The 20,612-nt window shown below is 45.9% G+C and overlaps 1 protein-coding gene across 1 annotated transcript in view; it reads left to right on the top strand.

Annotated features, from left to right (window-relative positions):
* The first annotated feature begins 232 nt into the window (after positions 1-232).
* LOC138293688 (NXPE family member 3-like) overlaps positions 233-20,612 on the top strand; it is a 102,842-nt gene continuing 82,462 nt past the window's right edge. The window contains exon 1 of the mRNA XM_069232996.1: positions 233-743. Coding sequence (XP_069089097.1) covers positions 672-743 — 72 coding nt within the window. The 5' untranslated portion in view covers positions 233-671. The remainder of the gene's footprint in view (positions 744-20,612) is intronic.

Below are 20,612 nucleotides of genomic sequence, written 5' to 3'. Positions count from 1 at the left end.
ATCTTAAAAGGCCAGTGTGGTCCTGAAGGTGTGTCTGCAGGAGGGGACCCCACCTCTGCTGCATTTTATCTCTCCCTGTAAACAAAGGCCTGCAGCAGACCACACCTCTGAGCAGCAGATATTGAGCTGAAACATGAGCAAGACACGCCCTGCAGGCAGCTAGTGACGTCCCAGTGCACAAATCATAAGGACTAGATCCAGAATTGCCTGTCCAAAGTATCAAAATGTGCGACATTCATCGTCCTGCGCCGGCTGAGTGCGGCCAACGGGTCACACCGCCCAAATGGGGGAGAAACCCCTAAAAAGCGGGAGGATGGTGTGGGTACGCTCTTCTGGGCGCTGCTTTTGTGGAACTTACGTTAACTGCAGGTGAATGCTGATGTTAGTGCACACTCAATACACTGAGTGTAGAAACAGAGGGCACTCCACCAACCTTCAGTCTGGCGGGTAACCCGACAGGTGACTTCCCTGTCGCATCCTGAGGCGCCTGGAGGCGGGACGCTGCCTGTGAGAGCTCGGAGAGCCCAATTAATGGACTGCTGAGCTCTCGTCGTGCCCAGCCCCAGCTCGGACTCCGCGGGACAGTGGGCCCACGCCTCTGCCTGGCACTGCCCCCCGAGACAGCGACGTGTGCATGTGGGGGCACAAGGGATGCGCCTTCAGGCCGCCTCATGGCGCTCACCGTCCTGCGAAAGTTGTATCTGGCTGCGGCCCTGGTGACTGCCGGTTTAATCGTCGCTGAGGTGAGTCTAGAACCTGCAACCCCTTCCACCCTGTGCCAGTCTACCCAGTCACTGCCTACCTGGCACACCCCCTCCACACGGTCTCCAGCTGTACCCTGGATTGCCCGTTTATGTGTCTATTACTCCAATAAACCATACCCCCTGCACCATCCCCTCATCCTCAGGGGGGCTTCTTGTCGTGTTCCTCACTTCGAGAGTCGCAATATCAACCTGGTACCCTCTGACTTCATCCATGTGCATGACCTTGTGAGCACTCGCTGACCTGAGTACATGATCCTGTGAGTACACACGTCTGTGAGTTCGTGCTTGAGTACATGCTACTCTGAGCGCATGATCTTCTAAGTAGACGCTCATGTAAGCACATGATCCTGAGTACGCGCTCCTGTGAGTGCATGATCCTGTGAGTACATGCTTCTGTGAGTTCGTGCTTGTGCGAGTACATGCTCCTGTGATTTTACGCTCATGTGAGTACATGCTCCCTTGAGTACATGCTGCTCCGAGTACGAGCTCGTGCGTGCGCATGATCCTGTGAGTACACGCTCCTGTGAGTGCATGATCCTGTGAGTACATGCTTCTGTGAGTTCGTGCTTGTGCGAGTACATGCTCCTGTGATTTTACGCTCATGTGAGTACATGCTCCCTTGAGTACATGCTGCTCCGAGTACAAGCTCGTGCGTGCGCATGATCCTGTGAGTACACGCTCCTGTGAGTGCATAATCCTGTAATCAAACATTCCTGTGAAAATACGCTTCTGTGAGTACACACTCCTGTGAGTATATGCTCATATGAGTACGGACTCCTGTGAGTACACACTCCTGTGAGCGAATACTAATGAGTGCACTCTTTTCTGAGTACATGACCTGTGAATACACACTCCTGTGAATACAGGACACTGTCAGTACATGCTCCTGCGAATACATGATCCTGTGACTGCATGATCCTGTGACTAGACGCTTCTGTGAGTGCGATACTGTGAATTCATGATCCTATGAGTACATGCTCATGTGAGTACATGCTCCTGTGAGTACGTGCTGCAGTGCATGGATGATCCTATGAGTACACACTCCAGTGAGTGCATGATACTGTGAATACATGATCCTCTGAGTACACGTTCACATAAGTACATGATCCTCTGAGTACACGCTCACATAAGTACATGGTCTTGTGAGCACACACTCCTGTGAGTGCATGATCCTGTGAGTACACACATCTAGGAGTGCATATCTTGTCAGTGGACGCTCTTGTGTGTGCATGATACCATGACATGAACCTGTGAGTATACGCTCATGTGAGAACATGCTCCTCTGAGTACATGCTGCATTGCGTGGATGATCCTGTGTGTGTGCATTATCCTGTGTGAGTACACACTCCTGTGAGTGCCTGATCCCGTGAATACACACCGCTGTGAGTGCATGATACTGTGAATACGCGATCCTGTGAGTACACATTCTCATGAGCACATGATCTTGTGAGTGGGTGATACTGTGATAACAGATCCCTGTGAATACATGATTCTGTCAGTAAACATATCTGTGAATACATAAACCTGTGAGTACATGCTCCTGTGAGTGCGTGAACTAGTGAGTACAGGCTCCCATGAGTGTAAGATCCTGTGACTAGACACTTCTGTGACTGCATGATACTGTGAGTGCATGATGCTGTGAGTAAAAACTACTGTGAATTTGCACTTGTATCAGTACACGCTCCTGTAAGTATATGCTCATGTGAGTACAAACTCCTGTGAGTACACGTTTCTGTGAATGGATGATCCCGTGAGTGCATGATCCTGAGAGTACACACTACTGTGAGTGCATGATCTTATGAATATATGATCCTGTGAGCACACAATCCTGTGACTGCATGTTGAGTGCTCGCACCTGGGAGTACATGCTTGTTAGACTTTTCATCCTTGGCGTGGTCTCCCTTAACTTTTTGCCTCTGTTCCCCAGGTTGTTGATATGTGCTGGACTCTGATTTTTTCTGTTTTTGTCACTCTGGGCACTTTACCACTGCTACCCAGTGCTCCTTTACAAAATGTGTATGTAATTGGCTTATCCATGATTGGCACATCTGATTTACTAGTAAGTCGCTAGTAAAGTGCACTAGAGGTGCCAGAGCCTGTAAATCAAATGCTACTAGTGGGCCTGCAGCACTGGTTGTGCCACCCACATTAGTAGCCCTGTAATCATGGCTCAGACCTGCCCTGCAGTGTCTGTGTGTGCAGTTTTAAACTGTAAATTCGACTTGGCAAGTGTACCCACTTGCCAGGCCTAAACCTTCCCTTTTATTACATGTAAGGCACCCGTAAGGTAGGCCCTAGGTAGACCCAAGGGCAGGGTGCAGTGTATGGTTAAGGTAGGACATATAGTAATGTGTTTTATATGTCTGACAGTGAAATATTGCTAAATTTGTTTTTCACTGTTGCAAGGCCTGTCCCTCTCATAGGTTAACATGGGGGCTACCTTTAAATCTGATTAAAGTGTAGATTCCCTTTGGGAGCTGATGGACATGTAGAGTTAGTGGTCTCTGAGCTCACAATTTAAAAATACATCTTTTAGTAAAGTTGATTTTGAGATTGTGTGTTTGAAAATGACACTTCTAGAAAGTGAGCATTTTCTTGCTTATTCCATTTCTGTGACTTTGCCTGTTTGTGGATTCCCTGTCTGGGTCAGTTTGACAGTTGGGCTGGTTGCACCTCGCACTAGACAGTGACACAAAGGGAGCTGGGGTGTAGTCTTCATATCCTGATGAGCCATCTGTGCTGGGAGGGAGGGGAGGAGTGGTAACTCGCACCTGAAAGGGCTGTGCCTGCCCTCACACAATGCAGTCTCCAACCCCCTGCTGAGTGTCTGGGGCCTGGCCTGGGCAAGGCAGGATTTCACATCCAAAAGAGACTTTACTTTGAAGTATGCCTACTTCAAAGGAGAAATTGGGTATAAGAAGGGCACCCAAAGCCACAGACTTTAGAACACTTCTGGAACCAAGAGGAACCTCTGCCTGGAGAAGAGCTTCAGAGCGGAGGAAGAAGAGCTGCCCTGCCTGTGACTGTGCTTTTTGGAGCTATCCTGCAGTTGCTGCTTCTGCCAGAGTAAGAGGGCAAAGACTGGTCTTTGTGTGCCTTCCATCTTGAGAAGAAATCTCCAAGGGCTTGATTTAGAGCTTGCCTCCTGTTGCTTGAAGTCTCAGGGACAGCAAAGACTTCTCTCTGCTAGCACCTGGAGTCTCTGGAGAGACTCCTACTCTGCCCTGTGGTGCCCATCAAGTAACTGGAACCCTGAAAGGAGAAGCTGGCAGCCTAAGAGGAAAAAATCCACGCACAGAATGCCGTGCGGGGAAAAGATCAACGCAACTCCGATCTGCGGCTGAAGAAACGACACACCGCCAGCTTCGTGGCTGAAAATCTACGCTCGCCTGCAACGTGACCGAAGAATCGACGCACAGAGCTGGAGAAACAACACGCAGCATGGCTGACGGAGACTGGGAGATTGAAACCCGCGCTGCGTGGTTTTTGAATCATCATGCAGCTGGTTTTTCGACGCAAGTACCGCTGGGCATGTAAAAACAAGGCAAGGCCGGCCCCGACCTGAGAGTGCTGACCGGATCGACACATCACTGTCCTGCGAAGAGAAGAAACGACGCGCCCGACCTGAAGAAAGGAGAAACAACGCAAGGTCTGGCTTTGTGATGTCATTGGGGTGAGTGGCAAAGAGTATGTGATGTCACTTCCGCTACACCAGGACCCCCTGGAACTACTACGCTAGTAATACATTTTAATGTCGGCATTGGCATATCTATTCAAATGGACGATGCCATCTCTAGCCATATCTATTAAAATGAGCAATGCCGTCTCTAGCCATATCTATTAAAATAGGCAATGCCATTTCTAGCCATGCCATCTCTAGCCATATCTATTAAATGGGCAATGCCATCTCCAGCCATGACATCTATAGCAATATCTATTAAAATAGGCAATGCCATTTCTACCCATGCCATCTTTAGCCATATCTATTAAATGGGCAATGCCATCTCCAGCCATGACATCTATAGCAATATCTATTAAAATAGGCAATGCCATTTCTACCCATGCCATCTCTAGCCATATCTATTAAATGGGCAATGCCATCTCTAGCCATGCCATCTCTAGCCATATCTATTAAATGGGCAATGCCATCTCTAGCCATGACACCTACAGCCATATCTATTAAATGGGCAATGCCATCTCTAGCCATGCCATCTCTAGCCATATCTATTAAAATGGCAATGCCATCTCTATCCATGCCATCTCTAGCCATATCTATTAAATGGGCAATGCCATCTCCAGCCATGACATCTATAGCCATATCTATTAAATGGGCAATGCCATCTCTAGCCATGCCATCTCTAGCCATATCTATCAAATGGGCAATGCCATCTCTAGCCATGCCATCTCTAGCCATATCTATTCAAACAAGCAATGCCATCTCTAGCCATATCTATTAAATTGGGCAATGCCACATCTAGCCATGCCATCTCTAGCCATATTTATTCAAACAAGCAATGTCGTCTCTAGCTATGACTATTAAATAGGCAATGTCATCTCTAGCCATATCTATTAAAATGAGCAATGCCATCTCTAGCAATGCAATCTATAGCCACATCTATTAAAATGGGCAATGCCATCTCTAGCCATGCCATCTCTATCTAGCCATATCTAGTAAAATGGGCAATGCCATCTCTAGCCATATCTATTAAAATAGGCAATGCCATCTCCAGCCATATCTATGAAACCGGGCAGTGCCATCTCTAGCCATGCCATCTCTAGCCATATCTATTAAATGGGCAATGCCATCTCGAAACCATGCCATCTCTAGCCATATCTATTAAAATGGGCAATGCCATCTCCAGCCATATCTATGAAAATGGGCAATGCTATCTCTAGCCATGCCATCTCTAGCCATATCTATGAAACCGGACAATGCCATCTCTAGCCATGCAATCTCTAGCCATATCTATTAAAATGGGTAATGCCCTCTCTAGCCATGCCATCTCTAGCCATATCTATTAAAATGGGCAATGCCATCTCTAGCAATGTAAAACCCAAGCCATATCTATTAAATGGGTGATGCCATCTCTAGCCATGCCATCTCTGGCCATAGCTATTAAAATGGGCAATGCCATCTCTAGCCATGACACCTACAGCCATATCTATTAAACTGGGCAATACCATCTCCAGCTATATCATCTCCAGCCACATCTATTCAAATGTGCAATGGCATCTCCTGCCATATCTATTAAAATGGGCACACTATAAATATAAATACTTCCATGATTAAAAAAAAGTCACAACATAAAATGAGAGATGAAAACAGTACCATATGATGCTGTGCAGTGAATTCCCTGTTCAGCGCTCCGCCCTTGGCTCGGCGCCAGTTGGCCAGGAGGATAAGATTTTCCAAAATCACTTCTGTTAAGGGGCGGAGCTTCGGGGGTGTTTGAGGTGTTAAACCCCCATAATAAATGTACTTTCTGATGAATATCTGGGTACAGCCGCTTTCAGTCGGGTATGGCGAGGAGTCTGTCGGATTTCACCTGTGATTGTTGCATGCCCGCTGACAAAACCACACACACTCTCTTGCTCTAGGATTTTGAAAGTCCTCGAAAATGTTGATTATTTTTACAAAATATGGTGTTTTCTCCTAGTACTTCCAGTGCTTGCATTCCTCTCTTTTTTCCCTGCCCCTTGAGCCCCTCTCACGTGCCCTGCTTGTTGTGTAATGTATTTTAACATTGTGCGCCAGCGGGATTGTTGTAAAATAAAAAATATTCGACCTTTCGCGTCAAGAATTTTCAGTTCTAATAAGGTCACGGAGGCGAGGATTATGCTTCTCTTTCAATGCTTTAACTGAATCAGCAGCCAAAAAGAGATGTCATTAAAAAGAAAACATATCCCAACATTCAATGTATACACGTCACAACCATAGAGTATACAGTATGTAAACACAAGAGGCTAACGTTCTTCCTCTTTCTTTGCGAACGCCTCAACCAACAAGAGTCAATAAGGAAAGTCTACAAAAGGAACGATCCCAACCAGGAAAATCTCAAAGGCTCCAAACGTCAATAAAGGGTACTGCATTCCAGAAGAGGAAATACAGCCAAAGAAATCCACCGGATGCTAGTACTATCATTATTTCTGGGCGAACTCTAGGAAAAAAGAAATATAACCAGTCATAGAGCACGGCAAGAAACATTGGGGGTCATTACAACCCTGGGGGTCTTTGACCGCCAGGGCTGTTTTGGAGGAAGCACCGCCAACAGGCTGGCTGTGCTTCCAGGGGAATTACGACGACAGCGGAAGCGCCGCAGTCGCACCGCCAGGACCAGCGGTTTCCCGCCACATTGGTTCAGGCGGTTTTAATCCACTAGGGCAGCGCTGCTTGCAGCGCTGCCCAGGGGATTACGAGTCCCCCTCCCGCCAGCCTTTTCATGGCGGTAGGAACCGCCATGAAATGGCTGGCAGAAAGGGGAGTCGCAGGACCCCTGGGGGCCCATGGAGCTTTTCAGTGTCTGCTATGCAGACAGTGAAAAGCGCAATGGGTGCAACTGCACCCGTCGCACAGCCGCAACACCGCCGGCTCCATTTGGAGCCGGCTCCCGTGTTGCAGCCGAGATCCCCGCTGGGCTGGTGGACGGAAACCAGGTTTCCGCCCAGCGGGGATGGGAGTGCGGCTGCATTGGCGGCCGCCCGGCGGTTCAACCTTGGCGGGCGTCCTCAGCCGCCTGCCAAGGTTGTAATGAGGGCCATAATGTGAGCAACATGCTTAAAATGACATATAAACCTGGGTGGGTAATACAATAAGACAGTAAAATATATATCAAGATACTTAACTCGTAACATTATGTCTTATTGCTGCAATAAGGGAGGGATAGCCATTGCCTCCGTGTCCTTAATAGAATTAAAAATTCTTAATGCGAAAGCTCAATTTTTTTTTATTCTATGTCAGGACCGGATGCTCAGATTATGCTAGTTCAAAACTGATTTACCACCACAGATGCGATATCCAATATGGGCTTGTTATAAAAGGCCCTAAATGTCGACTCCGTGGACCAGTCCTCTCTCTCATAATATCCTCCAATCTCACTCCCAAATTAAAGGATTTTGAGGCCATAGCCCCGCAAACTGAATGTACCCCGAAAATGGAAACATCAATTTCTGCTTCAGAAAGGAGCCATCTAATCCATCTGGCCAAAGTAGCCAATGAGACTGGATTGAAAGGTTTCTGAAGAGCAATTAAAAGTTGTCCCCTTGGGTCTCTCCTGAACTCATCCGTTGCTGCCTCGTAAGCTTTTAAGCAATGAACTACACACAACTTATAATTGTGAGGAAAAGCCAGGTAGGGCACTGAAGTAGTGCCCGTCTTAGTGCATCTGGAGATAGAAAAAGAAACTCCATTAGGAGAAAAAATCCTTCCTGCCAGGTCCAGTGCTCTAACATCTGACACTGTTTTGCAGGAGATGAGACACAAGAGCAGGGTAAGTTTAGCTGAAAGTTGTTTACGTGACAGGAACCTGTTGTCTGGCCAGGAGGGAAGAAAAGAAAGCACCACATTAACGTCCCAAAGAGACGAGTAACAAGGCAGGGGAGGTTTAGAAAGACGGATGCCTCTCATCAACTTACAAACCACAAAGTGTTCACCAACCGGCTTACCCGAGAAATTTTCCTTGCCACCAAATGCAATTTGCCTGTCACAATTAAAGGATGAGGGTTCCCGAGATGGTCCAGCAATAGATTGTACTGCAGGGGAATCAGAAGGGGGTAGTCGCACAACAACTCCAGAGCTAGAGGGAACCAGGCTTGAGCTTTCCAAAGGGGGGTCACTAGAGCAATCTCTGTTCTCTGGCTGCAAACCTGAGTCAGGACTCGAGGAATCATGCTGAACGGGGGAAAGGCATATCCCCAATGAAGGGACCAGTCCTGAAGGAAGGCATCCGTGGCCACCACTTCTGGATCCGGTCTCCAACTGAAGAAGAGGGGGAGCTGGCGATTCAGTCTTGAGGCGAACAGATCTATCGAGAAAGGACCCCAGCTCTGGTTCAGATAATAAAACACTTCTGGGAGGAGCTTCCAATCGCTGCCATCCTGAAGAAATCTGGAATTCCAGTCCGCTACTGCATTGTTCACCCCTGGCAGGTATTCCGCAATTACTGAGATGTGATGTTGAAGGCAAAATTGCTAGAACTCCTTGGCAATCCGAGCCAGGGTCTGAGATTTCGTACCACCCAGTTTGTTCACATACCTGACCGCTGAGACGTTGTCCATTCTCAATAGAATGCAACAATATGATCTCAGGGGCGATAAGCTTCGGATCGCAAAGGAACCGGCCAGAAGCTCCAGGCAATTGATGTGGAGGTGAAGTTTCTCCTCCAACCACCGGCATCCTGTGGTCAAAGACCCGCAACGAGCTCCACAGCCCCATCTGCTGGCATCCAATTCTAGAATCACATCTGGGGAATTGCCGAATATCGCTCGACCGTTCCAGGCCTCCAATTGATCTAGCCACCATGCTATTTCCGATCGGGCTTCCGCTGAGAGAGGTACCTTGTCCAAGTATGAGAGGCCCTTCTGCAGATGAGATATCTTGAGACGCTGAAGGGCTCTGTAGTGAAGGGGACCCGGGAAGATAGCCTGAATCGAGGATGACAAAAGCCCCACCATCCGGGCTAAGCTCTTCAAAGACACCCTCTGTTTGGACAAAAGAAGGTGCAATTCCTTCTGTATATTGCGAACCTTCTGAGGGGGAAGAATCAATTGGTTCTTCAATGAGTCTATCCGGAAACCCAAGAAATCTATCTGTTGAGATGGAAGGAGACAAGATTTGGGTTGGTTGATCAAGAAACCCAAACCAGAAACCTGAAGAAGGTGGATTGTCCACGCCAAGTGATTTTGCAGGACTAAGGGGTCTTGAGCCGTAATGATCAGATCGTCGAGGTAAACGATGAGACGCACCCCACGGGTGCAAAGAGACTCCACCACCGGTCTCATCACCTTGGTAAAGCACCAAGGAGCAGAAGAAAGCCCAAAGGGAAGGACCTTAAACTCCAAACATTGGCCTGGCCAAACAAATTGAAGAAAACAGCGATGAGGGGGAAATATTGGAATGCTCAGATATGCATCTTCTAGATCCAGGCGTACCAACCAATCCCCTTCTTGAAGGATGTGTCTTAGAAGATGAATTCCCCCCATTTTGAAATGCCTGTAGACTATCCAGGCATTGAATTCTATGAGGCTGAGAACTAACCTTGATCCCCCGCCTTTCTTGTCTACCAGAAAGATGGGGCTGATAAAACCCTTTGGATGGGGGACAGACTGGCAGATAGCTCCTTTCTGCAGGAGAGCCTGAACATCTAAACTTATGACATCTTGGTTGTGACTGGAAAAATGGGGAAGGGGGAAGGGACTGTTGGTGAGGGGATTGATAAAACTCCAACTTGAAACCTTGAATGGTCTCTAACACCCATGGGTCTCTGGTCAATTTTTGCCATTCTATAAGACATGTCTAAACTTTGCCCCCAAGAATCACCTCTGATAAAGGAATGAGTCTCACCTGAATTGGGGGAGTCTTGGGAGGCACCTTGTTGTCCTCTGTAGTAGTTCTTCTAGTAACACGCTCTACCTCCCTCCGCGGGGACGCGAGGGGTAGAAAGTAGAGTCTGTTTCTGGTCTCTGTTATACCCACGTCCGCGAGCAAAGGATTCACGTCTGGGGCCTTGATAATAGAGGAGGCCTGACGAGTGACCCGCATACATCCAGCCCTCCGAAAAAGAGTTTCCCTGAATACTTTCTTTAAGGATAACTGAGCTTTGTCCATAGAACTGATGGTAGCTGCGAACTTAGAGAGATCTTTAAAGAAACAGGCTCGAAGAGGAGGCCCTGGGCCACATGACCCGCTTCTGAAGTAGCGAGTTCGTTCAGTTGGGGATCAATGCGCATCAGAATAAAGCGCCTTCTCTCGCTAGAGATTGCCACGTTGGCGTTACCCAAGTGGCAAATGGCTCTCTGAGCCCAACCCACTAGGACATCTGGGTTGATCGGAGCATTAGATTCCTTAGCCAAATATGCCAATTCTAAGATCTTAGCAAGGGGTCCAGAGAGATCAAGTAGCTTATCTTGGCAGGACCTCCAAGCAAGGTCAAGGCCCTTCTTTGGATCCTTGGCCCATTTTTACATAAATGTGACCATCGTAGGGTCGATATCAGGGGTGTCAGTGACCCTACCGTCTAGGTCTGGTCTAGGGAATTCTACTCGTAGTCTGGCCCTCACATCCTTGTCAAATCCTGCCCTGATGTGTTCCTGAATGTAAGATGCTACCTCCGGGGGAGGAGTCCAGCTCGAAGAGCGAGGATGGACACTCTCTTCAGGGCTAAAGGTCAATACTCGAGGGGCCTTAGGTACTGGGCTCTTAGACTTATCTGACTTTTTCTGTTGTTTGGGCCGGGGTGGTTGCCGAGATCAGCCTCCGAGTCAGAATCTGAAGAATGCTTGGGGGAAGAATAGTCTGAAGACTGGTCTGCCTCATGAGCTTCATGCTGTTGAGAAAAGCTATATCCATTCTCTTTCTAAAGGGAAGCAGACAGCTTATCAAAGATTTCTGAATTAGCCCATTTTTTGGCTTTCGATTTACCCTTAGAGGTAGAGGGATGACTCGCTTGGGCTTCTCTGAAGGAGTAATGGGGGAAGCCAGCCCATATGACGTGCAAAACTCAAAATGATGAGTGAGGAGGCCAAGAACTTTTGCTATTGCCTTATTCACGGAGAGCTGCACGCTATTATGTAAGGCACCAAGGTTCTCTTCACCCCCAAAATATTCATCCTCCTCATATGAATAAGAGTAACCCATAATCACTATAAAATGGCTAAAGGACTGCAGATTCTCTGGTAGCCAAAGGCTACAGTCACGGGGAGTGCAATAAACCCCAGCAGGCTAAAGTGCACAAATATAGAATGTGGAGGGAGCAGTCTCAGGGAGTAAGGGAGCCAAATAGAATATAAATCAAGTGCTCCAGGTCCCTAGGGACTGCAATATAACTACGGGCGAGGCCTTGTAGTTCGCTCCCGCTCCACAATAAGTGCAGAAAAGACAACAAACGCAGCGAACGCGAGTGCTAGAAATTTAACAATCAGATCAATAAGATAAACAAATAGCACTTAACTGGCTGCGGAAGCAGCAAAGAAAGAGGAAGAACGTTAGCCTCTTGTGTTTATATACTGTATACTCTATGGTTGTGACGTGTATACTTTGAATGTTGGGATATGTTTTTTTTTTTAATAACATCTTCTCTGATTGGCTGCTGATTCAATTAAAGCATAGAAAGAGAAGCATAATCTGAGCCTCCGGTCCTGACATAGAATCTGAGCTGCTCTCACGCGCCCTGCTTGTCCTGTAGTGTATTTTAACATTGTGTGCTGCGGGATTGTTGAAAAATCTGAAGCTCGCCCTCCCAGTCTTACTACCAAGCTAGGCCCTGCCTCCACTCCCTGTTTGGCCCTGTGGATGGTTAACCCGTTAGACCAGATGCAGAGTGCACGGATGTTGGTCAGGGCCCCCTTGGGGGCTGCAGTGCCACAGGTGTGGAGGAGGGGTGAGGCCCACCGTTTATGGCGGGAATTTGTCCTGCTGCCTCAGCTCGGTGGCAGGGCCTCTACCCCCCCTACCCACCCAACCCCACCTACCCTGTAAGCTGGCTGCACGTCTTTAACGCATGCCCCGTCACAGCTGTGGTGTAAGCTCACCTCCTCAGTCACATAAGAGGGGGGTGACAGGCCATGAAGTTTCCCTCCCCTGTGTCTGTAGACATTCTTGGCTGCTTTTGCTCTCTGTCTGGGAACTAAGGTTCCTTTAGCACACAGGCTGTGGAAGGTGTGGTATTGTTGTCCCATTAGCAGGAGATGCTCGGATTTGCATCTGCACTCTCGCCTACACGTCTGTGTAACCTGTGACTGCCTACAAGAAAAAACAAGCACTGGAAATGCAATAGGTCTCCCATTTGCTTAAGTTACAGCTACTGGTGTTCTAAATTACAAAGGGCCTGATTTAGATCTTAGTGAAGAGAATCTTCTGTCACAAATGTGACGGATTTCCCGCCTGCCGTATTACGATCTCCGTAGCATAAAATAGGATCGTAATATGGCGGACTGAGTATCTGTCACGTATGTGATGGAGTATTCCCTGCTGCCAACATCTAAATCAGCCCCATGAGTTATGCAGTTTATGTATGTGGTGTGGAGTGGAATTATGTGGTTTGGTTTGGATTGGAATTGTTAGTTGTGGCATTATGTGGCATGGAGCGGATTTGTACAGTGGAATTATATGGCATGGTGTGCAGTGGATTTATGTGGATAGTAAGTACGTGGTATTGACTGTACTGAAATTATGTGGAGTGGGATTATGCATTATGGAGTGTAATTATGTGGAATGGTACTTTGTGTTGTGGAGTGGTATTTAGTGGAGTTTAATTATGTGGTGTGCTGTTGAGCTTTGTAGCATGATGTTGAATTCTGTGGTGTGGATTGGATGTATGTGGTGTGGAATTGTGTTGTTCATCTGAATTATGTAATCGGGTGTCGAATTATGTGGTGTGGATTGGAAATGTGGCCAGTTGAATTGAGTGGCGTGTTTGTGCAGATAGATTTGCCTTTTTGGTGACAAAAAACAAATAAGTAGGCTCTACGCTAAACAAAAAGCATTTCAGAACATTCCAAAAAGACGAGCCAAGATTAAAAAAACAGCATGCTCACCTACTAAAGAATGCAGGAGGTTTATTTTATTTGCCAATCCAAGTTGGGTCAGCAAATAAAATGAAAAAATTGGTGGAAACATTTAGTTAAGCACGAGGGGAGCAACACGGAAGGTGCATGTGGGAGCAGCAACAGGGAGAAGGGAGGAGTAGCAACGGGGTAGGACACAAGAGCGAGCAATATGGAGGAGACAGGAGAACTACACGGGTGACAGTGAGGAACAAGAAGCACAGGTAAAGTGAACTACACAAAGGAGACAGCTGAAAAACACATGCTCTTTTGTGCAATGCTTAACCAAACCAGTGATAATCAACAATTCCTATCAGTAGTATTTCCTCTGCCTTTGGTGTCTTTCACAGCTCATGTTTACACTTTTAGCCCCCTTTCCTCAAGTTACTTCAAGTGCATTTGTATAATTAAGTGCCTTGCAGCCTTGGTGTAGAAGTCACTGCATGTCAAAGTATGGATCTGTGGCAGAATAGTATGAATTATGGCCTGGTGTACGGGCGAATAGATGCACAGATAGAAAGATGAGAGATGGGTGACTGCACAGATGTGTACTGTGGAAGGATGGGAGCAAGGACAGGCGAATGCCTACATGGATGGATTATCCGACAGGTAATTGTATGGCGGAAGGATGGGTGGCTGATTGAAGGGGCGAATGAACAGCTGATTGTAAAATGGTTTCAATGAATTAACGGACAGATGGATGGATAAACAGACGGGTGGACTTATGAAGGAGGAATGGAAAAACGGACAGAGTGATCGATAAGTTTTGAAAGGACGGCTGATTAGATTGATGAAGGTATGCAGACATTGACAGGTAGGTGATCTGAGTGAATTGAAAGGTGAGTGCATGAATGAGTATATTGGTCAGCCTGCAACGGCCTCAGTGCTGTTTGCGCCCTCTGTGTTCACAACCTAGCTTGGGGTATCTGAAGGCTCGAGCTAGGAGAGATGCCTGCATGCTTACAAAATGAATACATTGTGGTTAATAATCAGCATTTGTACAGTGTGCAGTCCTCCTTTGGGGAGTCATCACAGAGCCTTTCAGTACAGGGTTAACGTCGCTAATAGGGATCCAGGCAAATTCACAGCCAGAGACGAGGCTCTTGACAATCGCCCCTTTGTCACGGAAGTTATGAAAGGTGCTCATTATTGTAATAAACTATCGATGCGCTTGGCAGGGCCCGGCATGGACTCAAGGCCTCTGAACAGTAGGGCGATTGTCATTGTAACTCCACTTCCTCGTTTCCGCTGCTTGGAGAGATAAATTGCACAGACCAACAAGGAAGGAACTGGCATACCTGCAGAGTCCAGGGATCTCATTCTTCCGTGGGGAAGGAATAACCATGAACCAGTATTACATTCGGGACAAAATGTAGAAAGATGTGTTGTAGTTGCCGACTCGCAGCCAGTGGAGAACATGGCAACAGGATAAGCCAGGGTTCTGCAAAGTTGGTCCTGGAGAGCCGGGTCCATGCCAGATTTTTAGCATATCCACATTTAGAAAAATGTAGATTCCTGAAACATCTTTTTTCTAAATGTGGATATGCTAAAAACCTGGCATGGACCCAGCTCTCCAGGACCGACTTTGCAGAACCTGGGATAAGCTATAGACAGACAGAGATCGGATAAGGAGTCAATCTCTAAATCCAATTGGATGCCATTGCAGGGGCTTTGCTGACTGGAGCGCTTCCTTGTGTCAGAAGGTTAATTTACTCCCGTCCCCAAACTGAATGGTCGAACTACCTGCTTAAACAGTTTTGATTAAATCAAGGCACCAAAGAGTCAGTTTTCCAGGTTCACCCTTCATTAGCGCACATGGGAAATGCATTAGGAGTAGGTTGTTATGCACTTAGAAGATGCGGCCTCACCACTTAGAGACCCGGCTACTTTATGGCCGGGCTCCGTGCGAGTGGCAGGGCGCCTAGAGTCACTGTACTGGTCGCCTACCTGCAGTGGGAAGTGACGGCCAAGAAGGGGAGTCCACAGTGGTTGAGTGCCCCGCCCCTACGCGCACGGCATCTAACGATGGAATGATGTCAGAGCAGGGACGAGAAACGTGAGCAATGGTAAACAAGGATGAGGTTTAATCAGAGACCATACACAGGTAAAGCAAAAACAAAACAAGCATTTGCAATGCAATGGGTCTCGCGTTTGCTCTAAGTTAGAGCTATTAGCGTTGTAAATTCCTAACTCGACTTTTCTTGCCATATAAATTGAAAACGAAGAGTAAAACAGTTGACATAAGCAAGCAGATTCAAAGTGCCAGGGCAGCCATGAGCGTGAAGGAGAAACACAAAAGGAAAACGAAGTTTGCTCACAGTCAAACGTATCGGCAGACGTGCAATTATCTATGTAACAGGGTGGATGGCCAAGAAGGTAACATAACTGCCCCAAGGAGAGATAAACGTAAAGCATTTACCAACGATAACAAAGGAATTTTAAAAGGCAAGCCCATGAACAAGTGATAGTGATGGGTGTGTGGTGGGTGGGATTAAAAACCCACGGATAGATTACTACAGGCCAGAGGATTTGCGCACTCAACCTAAAAAGCACTGCTTCTCATTGAGCTCTTAGCTCCTCCTTATTATCTCCTGCTGTAGGCCTCTGTGCTACGTACAGCAATGGGGGCTCATCCACTGGACTGTGAGGACAAAGCCGCACCATAAACTGATCGTGTCAATCACAGGCGAAAGATGACTGCAGGCTGTATAGCAAACTTGTGCTGGATGTGCGTGAGGTTTTCCTGCCGAGCCTGCACTGTTTGTTTTAATTTAGTGCATAGCAACAATGCGTACGTAATCTAGATGGGATGGTTTCCATTTGGATACTTCTGACATTGTATTAAACTAGTTCATACATTAGCACTCCTCTCACATGATGAAGGAGCTGGCGAATTAGCTCTGTCATTACACTACAGTGTGTACTGATGTCTGTACACTTAGCACTCGTGTGCAGTGGTTTACGGTGCATTGTTGATTGACAAGAAAAGCTGTGGAGTCAAAGTAAAACTTCATTTAAAACACATACACACAAAGTACTTCCTCCCCACTCACACACACACCCTTCCCCCACACAAAAACACCTACCTCTACTGATAGAATCACCACCGCTTCTTCTTGCAATATGCTGGGCACTCTATCGTTTAGAGTAACTCCAACCTCTGCATTTGATTCCGTCAGTATACTTGGGTGGACTGCAGTGCCGGAGCACACACACGTTTCTTCTTTGTTCTATTTTTTTGTTGAATTGGAGTGCCTTCCGTTGCGCTGCATTGTATTGCAATGGATTGTACTGTATGGCATTGTTTTATTTTGCATTGTATTGTATAGTAGTTTCGTGCACACCATCCTCCTGACGAGGTGTGCACATCAAAATATCATTTAGACTGAGCACATCTAAGTGTGTACTATGTATTTCACTACACAGGGATTAAGCAGGACTTTCAAGTGCATATTCTTGAAAATCAGCCAGTTATGTAGGACGCTGAGCACAATTGTTGCCTTATGTGTTTCATTTCGGTATACATCAATAAACGAATCTGCACATTGTTGTACAGAGTGCAGTCGAACATGTACAAACGCTGTTGCGCTAAGGTAATTGATATATTACACACAAACTGATACATTGGTATTTCACATATTTGGCCATAAATCCAGACGAGATGTACATGCTGCGGTACTCTTTGTAGAAACAAGCCGGAAGTATGTATTTTCAGCTCCCCTGCTAAGAAGTCTGATTGCAGCTTTTCTAGTCCCCCTGCCTGCATGTCTCGGAGCTTACATCTGCACTTTGTTTTAGTCATGGCTCGTTATTTGGAAAATGGCCATGTGCATATGTCGTGACAGCTATATAAAATCAATAGTACAAAGCTCGGGGTTTGCTGTAAAATTACCTCCTGCGATATGTAAAAGATAGACGAGAAAGTGCTGAGCGCACAAGTCGAGAAATGTAATCTCGTTGGAATCTTTGGCCCAGGGGGCCCACAGCTTCACCTCCCTGGCTTCAGACCACGGAGAAGTAGGTCACTTAATTAAACAAGCTTGTGTTTCCTGAAAATGTGACGACGTGTATTTGCAGACAGTGGAAGGCTCTTGGAATAAGCTATCTGGTCATCTTCCAGTTCTTTCAGAGTCAGTTGTGTGGTGGTCTTTCTTGGAATACAACAGACTTTCTACTAATAACAAAAAGAACAAATCATTTTTTTTTATAAAACCGCTCACTACACAGCTTACGAGAAAAAAACAGAAAAAAACAGCGCAATCGCACTGTACAGTTCACACAAAGTGTAATTATGAACCTAAGCAGCAAAAGTGCAATTAACAAAGGGCTCGACTTCTGCCCAGCGAGATCGCGCTCCAAAAACAGAGAAAAAGTAGTCCACAACCCCAGCGAGCCTTGCATGTTTTCCGTACTTGGTCGCTGCGCTCGAGGAGGGCTAACCACGGAAAAGGCATGACGTATGCGTGCCTTCCGCTAATCAAAAGAAGTGGATTCTAACAGGCAAGCCAACTTGCCAATGAAACACACTGACATGACGTTGACGGTGCTCCGAGCCCTTTTCTAATACCAAAAGCGTCTCGCTAGCGATACGCATGCGACGCAGGCTCAACCCTAAAAAAATAAAGGGTGCCATTCATAAAACAACACAAGTTAACTGGTCAACAAGCAACCAAGCAACAGGTGGGGAAGGATGGCAGCAACAACAGGGAAAGGTGGGGGCGGGATGCAAAAGACAATAAAATACAGGCTCCGAAGCTGAACACACACCCACAGTGTAACAAGAGTACGAAAGAAATTAAAAAGAAATTCCAAAGCATAATGATACAGTACTGAGTCCCTGCTCCGGTGAGAGGAAACAAAGACAAAAGGAGGGACAAAGAGGCAGGACTGACCACTACCAAGCAAGGATTTTTAAAGGACACTGAAACAAACAAATGAAAAGCGTGGTCAGAGTTTAGGCCCACAGAGAAGTATATACTAAAGTATATTCAAGAGGTCTAAAGCTTAACCTAAAAAGGCAGAAAGCCAGGGACTAATTTTTATTTTGCGTTTCATAGTTCTGTGCTTTTTTTCAGACAGCAAAATGTTGCATTTCGGGACTTGTAGTTTTGCTTTTAACTGTTTTATTATGAGCTCAAAACCCCAGCTTGAAAATTGCTGTTAGCTAAAATGACAAAATTGGTTCGATATGTTGTACATGACATAGAACCACGTGTCAGCTAAGTTTTACAATTTCACTAATCCATTAAAAAAAATGCTTGTTTTATGCGTAAAATCTAAAGTAAAGTCTGCTCACATATTTTTTGAGGGTTCACTCTTTCACTTACAAGCATTGCCAAAGTGGGTCATTTTTTCTTGTGTGTAGTAGAAAATTTTATTCTGAGCCACACAACATAAAGGGACAACATGGACAGCCGCAGTGCAACCTATCCTAAAAAAATGTAGAATTAAAGGATGGGCAGCAGTAGCAGAAGGATCATCACACAATTATTTTACACTCACAGGGCAGGCACAACAGAGGTAGTGAACACACTACAGAATGAGTGAGAGGCATTAAAAGGACTGTTGTATGGTATCAATGAAATGACTACTTATTTATGCATTTTTTTATAGCACGGACATTACGTAGAGGTGTCAGAGCACTTTACAATACAGCGAAGAACATTACATAAGAAATTCAGAGTAACAGGGTACTAGATGACAATACATGTAGCTACTATGGTTACAAATTGTAAGAGTTACATATTTACAAATTACATTTTCATTACAGATTACATATTTAGAAAAGTTGAAGCGATTAAGGTTTCACATATACATTATTACATATTTACAGAGTTAAAGCAGAAAATTTGTTATAACTTTTGAGAGTGTCATGTAACAGTCCGAGTTACGTTATTAAGTGAGAGGGCGTAGCTTGGCGAGGACTGTTATTGAGAAAAATGCCTTTGGAAGAGAAGAGCTTTAAGGTCCATTTTAAAGATCTTGAAAGAGGTGGTGTGTGCGAAGGTCTGGAAGTAGCAAATTCCAAATTCTAGTTGCATCGCTTGGGAAAGACTGCACCATAACCCTTTCCCTTTTGAAAGTTTCGAGGTTCAAGCATCAGATTTTCTGTATTTTGTGACGGTTTAGAGCCACCTGATAGCTTGAGTTTTTTTGCTAGATACTGAGGGGTGGAGATGTGAATGGCTTTATGGGTGATACAATCAGTCTTATAGATGGTCCTAGCTTCAATAGGAAGCCAGCGAAGAGTCATATCAGCATAGGTGTGATATGGTCATTTCTTTTGGCCCCATAGATGAAATGCGCAACCTGGTGGAGGTAGGATCTTAAAGGAGATAAGTGGGTCTTGGGGAGGCCTGCAAGGAGACAAGTACAGTAGTCCAGTCTGGAGAGTACCAAAGATTGGACAAGCGTTTTCAGGTCTTGCTCAGGAATGTAAAATCAGATCCCCAGAGAAGGCGTAGCATATAAGAAGTACAAAAGTACAAAACTCCTGCAAGAAACAGTCAATCCTCTTATGGAATTACCATAAATTAATATACTTATATAGGATGATGAACAGTCAGATAGCAAGTGTGTTATGCTTTATTGCTGTTCTGTATCTTGTACTAGGAAGCATTCAAGAATACTACTGTTCTCTGCTCCTTCAGTTTCCAAGGTATGGGTTCTCTTGTTTGGTTGAAGTTATGTCACTTATGTCAACATTTATGTTCTCCTTTTATTAAACTGTCAGGCTTATATTAACGTTTTATGCAGGGGATCCAAAAATATTTGTTACGGGTGTCTCCTTACAGCAAAATTAAAACAGTTGAGGAGAGCAAGAAACCCTACTTATCTTTTTCATCAACATGTATCGGCGCTCAAATATTGCCCCTTTAGTCTCAGGAGTCTTCCCCAGGAATACAAGTATCTGCCATCAAATATGGTGACATAATCCCTGCATCATAGGGCATGTTCACTAGCCTCAGAAGGGTGGCAGGAACGATGGGGCAAAATTTCCCAGGTCCCACTCCTTGGAAATGTTTCACAACATGCTATTGGTAAGGCTGTCATCATCTGCAGCATGTTTCACAGAGCAAGTCACTGTAA

Source organism: Pleurodeles waltl, chromosome 4_2 (genome assembly GCF_031143425.1).
Source record: "Pleurodeles waltl isolate 20211129_DDA chromosome 4_2, aPleWal1.hap1.20221129, whole genome shotgun sequence".
NCBI classification, from domain to species: Eukaryota; Metazoa; Chordata; class Amphibia; order Caudata; family Salamandridae; genus Pleurodeles; species Pleurodeles waltl.
Note: the sequence above shows the minus strand (reverse complement) of the source record. Positions and strands in the feature narration are given on the sequence as shown.